The sequence below is a fragment of the Atractosteus spatula genome, chromosome 6 (genome assembly GCF_055471065.1).
Source record: "Atractosteus spatula isolate fAtrSpa1 chromosome 6, fAtrSpa1.hap1, whole genome shotgun sequence".
Lineage (NCBI taxonomy): Eukaryota > Metazoa > Chordata > Actinopteri > Semionotiformes > Lepisosteidae > Atractosteus > Atractosteus spatula.
The window spans coordinates 13,572,412-13,583,832 of NC_142711.1; the positions used below are offsets into that span (position 1 = coordinate 13,572,412).

At 36.8% G+C, this 11,421-nt stretch overlaps 1 protein-coding gene across 1 annotated transcript; it reads left to right on the forward strand.

Annotated features, from left to right (window-relative positions):
• The first annotated feature begins 5,177 nt into the window (after positions 1-5,177).
• On the forward strand, positions 5,178-10,411 carry snai2 (snail family zinc finger 2). The gene is made up of 3 exons (XM_088919143.1): positions 5,178-5,427; positions 5,825-6,370; positions 7,061-10,411. Exons 1-3 carry the CDS (start codon positions 5,349-5,351, stop codon positions 7,240-7,242), a joined length of 807 nt encoding a protein of 268 aa, XP_088775269.1. The 5' UTR covers positions 5,178-5,348; the 3' UTR covers positions 7,243-10,411.
• Positions 10,412-11,421: the final 1,010 nt, after the last annotated feature.

Genomic DNA, 11,421 nt, shown 5'->3' on the forward strand with positions numbered 1-11,421 from the left:
CTGACATTTTTGTGCATCATCTTCTACACATCTACCAAATCATAAGTCTTGAAAAACTGCAGCCAGTTCCCTAGCTGACTGTGAGTCATACTGGAGTACAATCTGTCCAAATTAGAGTAGAATTAAAATCACATCCTAATACAACTATTTCTTCAGGCTCACACTGTGCTAAGAGGTCATTCAAAATAAAAAAAAAACCTCTTCCACTATTTGGTGCATGAACATTAATATAATTGATATTAAAATTGTTTCTCCACCTGCCTTTACTTCCACTAATCGTCCTTGAACTATTTTGGATGCAGTAAAAGATTGGTTTAAATCATGGGGAAAATAAAACAGCCACTTCTGCTCTGGTATTAATTACATGACTTAAAACAACCACCTCTTTTCATCCATTAAACCAATCTACTTATTTGCACTGTCTGTGTGTATCTCCTGAAGCAAAGCTTCATTTATTTATTGTGACAAATAATCAAAAACAGAAGCCCTCTACGTTATGTCCCTCCCATCATTTGCATCTGAAGCGTCCAGTTAGATCTTCTTCATGGACAAAGAATAAAAAATAAGGGAAGAGTTGAAGAACAGAACTTTTTAATTGACTTAGTCATTATGTTTGCATTTCAAGGGAGCCATGTGCTTTACTAATCCAATACTTTAATCTTTTCATTGTTACATGTCCTTCAATTGGCACAACCCACATTATCTGTCTAGCTGAAACTAAAATGCATCAGGAAAGTGCTCACTCATACTAATTCCCCTTCTATCTTTCACATCACAACCTTTAAAAATCTGTTACTCTGATAGACACTTAATATCACCCCCTGCTGGTGGGCTGAAGAATGGGTAAGTGCACTACGAACCTGTATCACCAGTGGGCTCCTCAATATCACTGGCACCACTCCCCTTCACTACATTGTACTCACCATGAGTCTGAAGGAGCTAGCACTATGCACAATTAAAATTTATTTAAATGTGCTCAGTTTTTCTCCTCCATTGCATCTTTTTTTTATTTATATATGTATAACTCTAACAAAATCTTCTCCTACTTTACCCTCAATCACAGCTCAGGTTCCTCTTCACTGACCTTGGTAAAGTCCTCTCTCACTAATGTCCCAGACTGCCACAATGTCCATCTGCTCACTGTCAGCTCTCCCATCATGCACTGCCTCTGGCTTGACTCTTTGTCATTCCTTCCATCACAGACTTTTCCTTCACATTTTGCCCTGAAGCTCCCATTTTCTTGGCTGGTTTGGCCGGATCTTCCTTCACATCACCCTCGAAATTAGCATTGTCAGTTACATTCTCCTCAATTCTTTTACATTATTTTTTTCAGTATGACCTTCCTATCACATGTATAACACCGGATTACATAGTTTAGTTCTGCATTTGAGTTATTTAATATCCTCTACATGGTGGAATGGTAGGGCTGTGGTTAGCATTGCTGCCTTGCAGCGCTGGGGCCCAGGGTAAAATTCCAGTCCCGGGGTGCTATCTTTGTGGAGTTTGAATGTTTTCCTCATGTTCGTGTGGGTTTCCTCCGTGTGCTCCAGTTTCCTCCCACACGTATACTACAAGACATACCGATACATTCATTTGTCACTTATATCTCAAATTCGTACAGTTGTGTGCTATGATGGGATGCCAGTTCAACACAGGGCACACAAACAATTGTGAATGCACTCACAAACAGACACAGGGGCCAATTAAGGGATGACAATTAACCTGACCAGCCTGACGTCCTTGAACTGTGGAAGGAAACTGGAGCACCCTGTGAAAACCTTGCTGTTATGGGAGGAACATGCAAATTCCACTGAGAAAGCATCCCGGGTCAGAATACCCACAACCCAAAAGTGATGTTCTAGGACACTGTGAACTTATTTTACATTAGAGTATACACTACCAAAAGCTTTATTTTTTACATCATCATTGGCATATACTACTTTTTCAAGAAACTAGACTAAAATGGTGCTTTTATTCTTTGTTCTATTTTGGGATTACCATAAGGTGAATTATTGCATGTTCTTAAAAAACATCATTGGTCTGTGGTGTCTCCATGGCCACTCCATGGCCAGTTGAGTGCATTAGTATTCTGTTTTTCCTTCTTCAAATAATATTTGTCTTTTATTAGGTAAACAAACAAACAGTGCTTCTTTACCAGGCTCCACTAAGGAATATCATTAGTAAACAAAGAAGTGAAACTGAATTAAGAATGCCAGAGGAAGGACAGGCTGAAAATATGAGCATAATACCTGGCAGGTCTCACATATTAGAATTCTATAGGTTTAATAAGATTAGACAATGAATGCAAGTCATGAAGTCATGAACTGGGGCCATGTGTTTCATATACTGTACCTGACGTTGTGCTATTTGTTAATGCTGTCCTGAATATCAAAATGTACCTGTCTTCAGGTACCAACACCTCTACATCAAACTTACATTCAATAATCCCAGTGCAGGGGTGCAGCAGTTCTTATGCTGAGCTGGTACTACCTTTGCTTCACATTTAAGTAGTTATTTAACTAAACACATTGGAAACATTTTTACATTAAATGGTTTTATGGTTGCTTAAACATTCTGGCTCCTGTTTTTTAAAAGAAAGTAACATTTGGTACTGACCTAAATGATCTGACCTAAAAGTCTTGGGGCATTTGTATAATCTTCCTAAAAGGGTTAGCAATTGATGTTGCGAGGTATAAAGTGTTGTAGCCTGACAGACTTTGCTCTCTCAAAATCCCACTATTATTTTCCAAGAAATAAAGGATATTGGTATCCTCTTTGGGGTCGTCTGAGAATTAAGGATGTGTGTAACAGGCAGCATGGTGATGCAGTGGTTAGCATTGCTGTCTCGCAGTGGTGGGGCCCTGGGTTCAATTCCGGACCTGAGGTACTGTCTGTGTGGAGTTTGTATGTTCTCCCTGTGCTCATGGGGGTTTCCTCTGGGTGCTCCAGTTTCCTCCCAGTGTCATACTACAAGATATATGGATAGGCTAATTGGTAATGGCCCTAGTGTTTGACTGTGTCAGTGTGTGCCCTGTGATGGACTGGCATCCTGTCCAGGGTGTACCCTGCCTTGTGCTCATTGCCAGCTGGGACAGTTTTCACAATTCAACCTGTTACTTCGTACCAGTTTCCAAGCGATAATTCCATCTGAACTTCGATCATCGATGATTTTGCGTTACTTACTAATTTATTGTACACGTCGATGACAACAGAACTGTGCCTTACAAGCACAACCCTTTTATAACATCAAGCTCGCCACCACCAACTAATTCCAAGTGTCGTTTGCACTTAAAAAGAATTTAATTTAAATATGTGATGAATACAATAAGGAACGATCAGCTCTGAAACCACGTCTGGTTGTAAGTGCCTATATAAAATGAAAAGCGAAGCATAAATGAATGATTTTTAAGGTGCAATATAACGTTTTTCAACTAGGTGGTGGTGGTGGGCGTGCAGAGCAGAACAGCTACATGATGAATGTCGTTATACTGCAGTTATTAAGATTATTTCATATTTGGTCGTTTAGTATTCAAAATAAGCATTCAAAAGAAGAGAAAATAATACATTCTAGGTTTTTGCATGCGTTTCATTTCCGATTTCAGTTTTTTAAATGTGCTTCAGAGCTTAGCAAAACTACGGCATTTGACACGGATGTGAGCTTTCCTAACGACACCAGATGGCGATCAAACATTGGCGTAGATAGCCAAAGCACATGTAGTACTGAGCTTGACAAACCGATACGGACTGTTAATGTACTAATGTATGAGATGTACCGTAGACTCTATATTGGTAAAAATACAGAACTACACTCACGGGAGATATGAATTAAAATCCTTTTGTGTATAGATGAAGACGATTGTGATAAAAGGACTGCGGAAAGACCAGCTTGTTTTGCTCTTCACAGATAAATATTTGCCATAAAGTCAGAAAAAATAAGTTAAAATTGTCTCTCGTGAAGAAGGCTCAACACAGAAATGTTTATATTCTCTTTTTGCATAGAAAGCTGCATTAAGCTCTGCTTGCATCATCATTATTATTATTATTATTATTATTATTATTATTACTATTATTATTATTATTATTGTTATTATTATTATTATCATTATTATTATTATTATTGCTTTGTTCAGTTTAACTTTACAAAAAGATATCTAGTGATATCCTACCTTGCTGAAAACAGTACTGGGTTCAACATAGATTGATGGAATCGGCTCTTTTCCTATTATAGGATAGGTCTACCTTGTGATTTAAATGACTTTGCACATGTCTCATATTTTGGTTGCAAAGTGTGTGACACTTCTACAAAGCTCGATCAATCCGTGTGTTCGAAGACACCCACTGAATAGCAACAAAACTTACTTTGAGCATTTTTCCTCCTCAACATGTTCCATGGAATGTTAAAATAGGAAATCCAGATATAGTGAACCATTACAGCATTACCTCAGTTTAATGCTAAGAACAGGAGACATTTCGATTGTGGGCTGTAATGGATAAAGACTCTGTTGGCTTGATGTTATCGACGTTTTAGCTGGGGTAGTAAATTAGTTTTAGTGGCAAAAAAAGGGATAGGAATTTTAGTTATGATGAATAGGATTGGGAGAAAATAACTGTCTTCATCAGTTTCATTTCACTTCATCAAAAAATTAAATTTCCTTGCACTCAGTTGGTATTAAATAAACGAAGTATGACAACTGGTAATAGGAGCAGGATAATAGTAGTGCCAGTTGCAGCAGTAGTACAATACAGAAACAGCGAAACTGACATTGACAGTAATATCTTGTTTGCGCGCATTTTGACAGGTTCTTGGGCGTAGTTTGAAAGGGTATTCAGCTCCTCTCCCTTTTCAGATGTGCAATAAAAGGGTAATTTGCAACAGTTTTAATAATCCAATCCGAAGATTACAGTGGAATGCGCAGGATAGCGCACTTTCCTGCGACAAGTCCTAACACTGCTACCACCCATTGATTTTTCCTGCCCTTCTCTCTCTGCTTGAGACTTTTTTTTTCCGCGAACACCTGTCTCGCCAGAAGGTGGCCTTAACTCCACCCACTACTAGCCTCAAATCTGAGAAACACTTTCTATTGGGTTAAATGGGCCGACAATATTTAAATCTAACAGCTGTAATCCCGCCCCTGCACCTGACGGAGACTATTTACTGCTCTAAACTGAGATTTGTCGTACTGCCACTACAGCATTGAGCAGCACGATGTTACTCCCTTGGACTATGCAATAGGAAATTGTGAGGTTGCAGTGATTTGTTGCTCTCACAGAAGGGCTGGGACCGTTATATTTATAAACCTCTTTTCCTCTGTAGTTTGAAGATTGTTGTCCTATTTATTTTTTTCAAGATGCCACGTTCGTTTCTTGTTAAGAAACACTTTAACTCAACCAAGAAGCCAAATTATAGCGAACTGGACAATCACACAGGTAATACTAATCTTATAATTGTGAATAATCTTACTTTAAACTAACAGAGATTTTTCTTGTGTGCTGACGATTGTTATTGAAAGTCTGAAATGATTCAGTTCCGCCAAATTATGCGTGTTCCACTAAACATTTGTGTAAGACAAACTATATATTGCTGTAAAACATTTTATCTGAAATATTTTTAAATTGTTTTAAGATGCAATACTTTAATCGTACTATGAGCAGGGTAAAACATTTCTCGGAAATTATTTTTAACTTTAAGTCAACTATGAAAGTTACACAGTGTTTTGTATCGACGTTCTACCTCGATAACACATTGAGCTTAGTTAAAAATAAATAACATGAATCTATACCTACAAAAAGGAGCCTAACGTTTTTTTCTTACTTTTTTTTTCAGTCTTAATTTCACCTTATCTTTACAAAGGATACCCTGTGCCTGTCATCCCACAGCCAGAGATCCTCAGTTCGGTAGCCTACAACCCAATCACAGTATGGACTACGAGCAGCCTGCCATTAACTCCTTTGCCTAGTGATCTCTCGCCTATCTCCGGATATCCCTCGTCCATTGGACGGGTTAGTCCACCACCGCCATCTGACACTTCTTCCAAAGACCACAGTGGTTCTGAAAGTCCCATTAGCGATGAAGATGAGAGAATGCACACTAAGATCACGGATCCGCACGCCGTGGAAGCTGAGAAGTTTCAGTGCAGTTTGTGCAGCAAATCCTATTCCACGTATTCCGGATTGCTGAAGCACAAGCAGCTTCACTGTGATGCGCAGACGAGGAAATCTTTCAGTTGCAAATACTGCGAGAAGGAGTACGTCAGTCTTGGAGCGCTTAAGATGCACATCAGGACCCACACTTTGCCTTGTGTCTGCAAAATATGTGGCAAAGCCTTTTCCAGACCTTGGTTACTTCAAGGACACATCAGAACGCACACGGGTAAGACTGTTTAAGTAGGGGTTTAAGACTAGTTAGAAGTAGTGGTAGTTAAGAGACAGGGTCATGTTTTATCACGTTTAGTTGACTTTTTCTTATTACCAATTTGGTCTTATTTTAGATTAAGTTTTAGTATCTTATTTCCCACTGAATTTGCATTTAAAGGAGCGAATGAACTGCCGCCTCCTTGGGCTGTTTCAGGGATGAAACAGTTAACGAAATGGAATATAGTATATGGTTATGTGGTTGCGTTCATATGCTCCCACCCCCAGCAAAATCAATGCTTTGTAGCCTAACCAGAGCAGGACAGGAACATATTTCTGTCTTTAGTTTTTCAGAGGTAATCTTTTAACTTACACTAAGAGAACAGCATTTGAGGGTTTTTATTGTTACAGATCCTTTCGTATGGAGGAAAAAAACAGCGTTTGTTGAAAAGACTGGGAATCCCATTGTATGGGAAACTGCTGTGCACCTGTTAAGAGAGAACAAAGTTGCTTACTTTTGTCATTCATAGTTGTATCAAAATGCATGTACATTGTTCAGTTTACATTCCACCAGAATTTCTTAGATGGCTCCTCTTTCTTAAATGCAATATAACTCTTTTTAATTGTCTTGTTAAAATCAGGGGGGGGGAAGTTTTGATTCTATTTCTTATGTGTAAATATCAAAATTGTTTTCATTTCTGTTTTGCAGGAGAGAAGCCCTTTTCCTGCCCACACTGCAGCAGAGCATTTGCAGACAGATCAAACCTCAGGGCTCATCTACAAACCCATTCTGATGTGAAAAAATACCAATGCAAAAACTGTTCCAAAACCTTCTCCAGAATGTCTCTTCTGCACAAGCATGAGGAATCTGGTTGTTGTGTAGCACACTGAGCTAGGATGCCAACTGAGACTCGTACTACTCCAATGGAGGAAATAAGAATCCTTTTTTTATGCAGAATTTCTGAAAACAAAATGCATTTCATTATAAAACTGAGCCTATCAGTTTCATTTCATACATTTCATTGTGAAGCAGTATTTTTGATTGTACTTTTCCCTGAGGAAAAAAAGTGCTTTACTTTCTTTTCCACAAAGTGCCTAATTGGTTGTACTGTAAGTGTGCCTTCAGGGGTGATCTCATGGTATTACCCTTCTCGTGTTCGTAATGTTTCGATCAGCATCTGTCATAGGATTTTGAACAGGGATGGTTAACATGCATCATGTTTATGACATTTCTGTCTTTTTTTGCACCTTTTAAAGTATTGCACATACAAACATTCCAGGTGCTTAAAAGAAAAAAATAATATCCAGGTAATGGAATTTCTCAAATGTTTGCTGTATAGGGAAGAAGTACAAAATCGTTGTCTTTCAAAGAGTGAAAGTATTTTATCTTCTGTTGCACAAAAATAATGCAATAACTGTTTTACAGCACTCAAAATAGCAATACTCCATCAAGTGCCTTGCTTGGGTTTGGCATTTGTACAGTGTTTTCTTAACGGTTTTCTTTCCAAATACGTTTTCATATATATTTTTATATATTGAATGTACCATGTATGGGTGAGTTGATGATTGCAGAGTCTTGACAGTGTGAACAGAGGGAGTGAATGCTGTTTTTTCTACAGACATTTCAAATAATAATAATAAAACACAGAAAAAAAAAACTTTAAAATGTGTGCTTTTCTTTTGATTGGCCACCAAAGTCGAGGTATAATGTGAGACACGATTTACTCACTGTGAAATTGGACCTTGTTAATTAGAAATGCTTTGCCATTGCAACAGTTAGCACCTATGCATTCTTTTGCAAATGAGCAATGTAATGGATTGTAATGCTGGCATTTACAATTATATAGGATCTGAAAGTGGAATGCAAATACAACACAACTAAAGCATAATTAACCAGTTTGTATGAGCTGCTGCATTCCAGCAGTGTTTCTCAAAAGGTTTAATTTACTGTAAGGCGTTAAGAGTAAGTCAGCCTCAACAGGAGCAACAATCTTATTTCCAACACCCTGTTCCAAGCAAAAGTGTGCTTGAAACTTCGTGTATATATATAATTTTCACAATAAACCATATTTATATTGTGAAGAAAAAATACTGTTGGTACTAATATTCATATGTTTATTTTTTCAATAGTTTGCTTGATATTCTCTTCGTGAAGTATAAGAATAATCTTTGGCCCACTCTTGATCTTTAAGACCTTTGGCTCCCACTTGTATTGATTACATTACTATTATTTAGGAGCAAGTGATTCCCTTAAAGGAACAGAGGAACCATGAGTTGTTCTGATTGTTAAAGTGCCACAGGTTTATGACAATACTCAAGGTATAAGACATATACCTACTTAAGAGGAAGAACATTCAGTGTTTTTAAAGGCCTCTACCTATCACTTTATTACATCTCTATACCACTTATAATCTAGTAATATTATATCCAAGTAATATTTTTGTATTTACTAAAAAAGTATTGTGAGCAACTACCCCAGAAAGCAGTTTTTGATAATTACTATAGAAAATAAGAAAAGGGATAAACAAAAATTTTTATATAAAACCATTTTTTATCAAATGCGTTAGGTTAAACAAAATGTAACCACCTGGAAGTAAACATGTACAGAAGGGCCTGAAAATCAAGATATTTAGGTACATAAATCCCAGTGGCTTCAATAGGTTTTAATCTTATGTCTGACTACTTCTTTTTTTAAAAACAATCATCCAAATTTGCTGTGATCTCTGGATGTTTGCTTCATTGTACCAGATTGGCCCTATAGAGCACACACTGATACATGGTTAATGGCATTTTTACCTTATATAGGGTCACTGTATTGCACTGCATATCTATAAAAAACACAGAAATTCATCAAATGTTGCTTAACTTAAATCTATAATCTGCATAATGGCATTTAGGTGACTTTTAGACCACATTCACTACAGTCTGTCTTTCTGGATTTACAGGTAGTTTATTCATGTTGCAGGGTTTTTACCTTGTTCCTTAATTCTGACTTTGTTCATTTTGACTACTTTCCAAGAAACATTGGCTTACACCCCCTATTCATCTAAAACAAATGATACTTGCTTTCATTTTTTATAATTTTTTATGTTAGATGCTTTTTTATGTTAAGAGGTCAATGGAATACTTTCAGTCCAGAACCTGCTTCATGTGAACCTGTTCAGACATCAAACAAACTCGAAATGTAACACATAGGTACTATATTGATCTTCAGTCACACGTTATTCTCTTTGAAGATCTCAAATCTCCCAGACCTTTCATTTGCTGTTGTAGGTGCTACTTTAAAGAGTAAAAGCTAATCACAACTTGCAGACAGTCACCTGTGAAAGCTGTCGGTTCACAAACTGTTTTGTATATAACCATCACTGCATTGCCACAGACCAGTTTGTGTACTGGGAGCACACATTCCTGGTTCAAACTACACAAACACATTTGCACTACAATCTCTTTTGCAGTAAAAAATTAAAAAAAAAAAGACAGGGTACCCTTACTTAAGTTAATGTTTCTCCCTTGTTAAGAAATATATCAAAATACAGTGCTTTGGCTAACCCTACTGGTTGTACAATATACATTATAACCACCCATCATCCAATGAAAAACTTTGTTCTTTTTGTTTCTTTTGAGATCCGATTTAGTATTGGAATAAAGAATAATAAGCCACTGTGCAGTATATCTGTATTTTGAAAACTGTATAGGAAATTGTTTCAATGTAAAATCATTTAGTTTAGTGTATACTTGGAAAAGGCAACCCCTAAAATAATTCTGTGTCACATAACAGTTCTGAATTTCAGTGAAATTGGCTTGGCATTACCTTGGTAAGATTTTATCCATTTCCTGCTCCTAAGTCACACTGTGATTTTTCAGTATAATTCTTAGTCATTCAAATCTCAATTTAAGCCTATGTGTTACATTCTTACAACAAAACTGCAAATGTTATTTGTTTGTATATTTACATGTTGTTTCATTTTTGTTTTTAAAAGCTGAGATGTGTCTCAAACTGTTTTCTGTAACCTGGAACCTTATTTATGTTAATTTCAGGCATTAAATGATATAAGTTAAATTTCATCATGTAATGGATTTTACATGCAATACAAATGTCAAGATATATAATGTGATGACGATTAAGCAAATGTATGCACACATCTTAAACTTACTTCATAGAGTTCTCTGGATTTGGGTGAATAATAGACTACAAGTTAAATATATACTTTCTTTCCTAATCTTCTGAAATGTACTTTAAATAGGGAGTAAAACATTAAAAAGACAGATTATTAGATCAGGTGTGTAAATAAGCAGTTATGATAAATTGTTTAGAGGTTGAAATTTGCCATTGGTTCCTGCAGGTTTGATCTATGTAGGCTGTTTTAAAGTGTTATGCAACCATGCCTGCTACTTCTACTGTATAATTCAGTCTATGTTTATTGAGAAACAGGGTTGTCCCTAAGTAATATTCACAATTTTCAGGAAGTTTAATTTATGGGCACAGAATAAAAAGCGTGCACTTCCTCCAGGTCAACAAATATGATGCCAGCCCTGACAGACAAATCCCTCCTAACAAGGGAGGGATGATGCCGTCGCATCATCCAGGTGGGGCTGCACATTGGTGGTGGTAGTGGGATTCCCCGTTACCTGTATAGCGTTTTGAATGGAGTGTCCAGAAAAGCGCTATATAAGTGTAAGCAATTATTATTATTATTAATTATAACAAAAGATATTGAAACAGAGAAGTATCCTTCCTGTGTGCAGTACTGTATATGTTATTCATGTCTTATTAAGAGCTGTCAGAATATCCAGATATGTCATGAACTGCTTTGTTGGCATTACTATTGTTTTATAATTTTCAAAAATGCTGGTGATAAATATACTGCTGAACACGTATTCCCGGCCAAAGTAACCTTTGCTGTTATCTTCACCTCTGTTCTCTGTAGACATTCTTTCAACTGCTATAAATTATCTGAGCAGGCTTAGGTTAATTATTTTACATGTCTAAATCAATTAAACTCAAGAAATCAAACTACTGACTTTTGGAAAAGCTTTATCTTGCTCATGTCAATTGGAATCCTTCAGGTC

Bases quoted from the DNA above. Each gene is read 5' to 3' on its own strand.
- snai2 (XM_088919143.1), top strand. From the start codon at position 5,349: ATGCCACGTTCGTTTCTTGTTAAGAAACACTTTAACTCAACCAAGAAG. The intron at 5,428-5,824 runs GTAATACTAATC...TTTTTTTTTCAG, and splicing joins CGAACTGGACAATCACACAG to TCTTAATTTCACCTTATCTT. The intron at 6,371-7,060 runs GTAAGACTGTTT...TCTGTTTTGCAG, and splicing joins ACACATCAGAACGCACACGG to GAGAGAAGCCCTTTTCCTGC.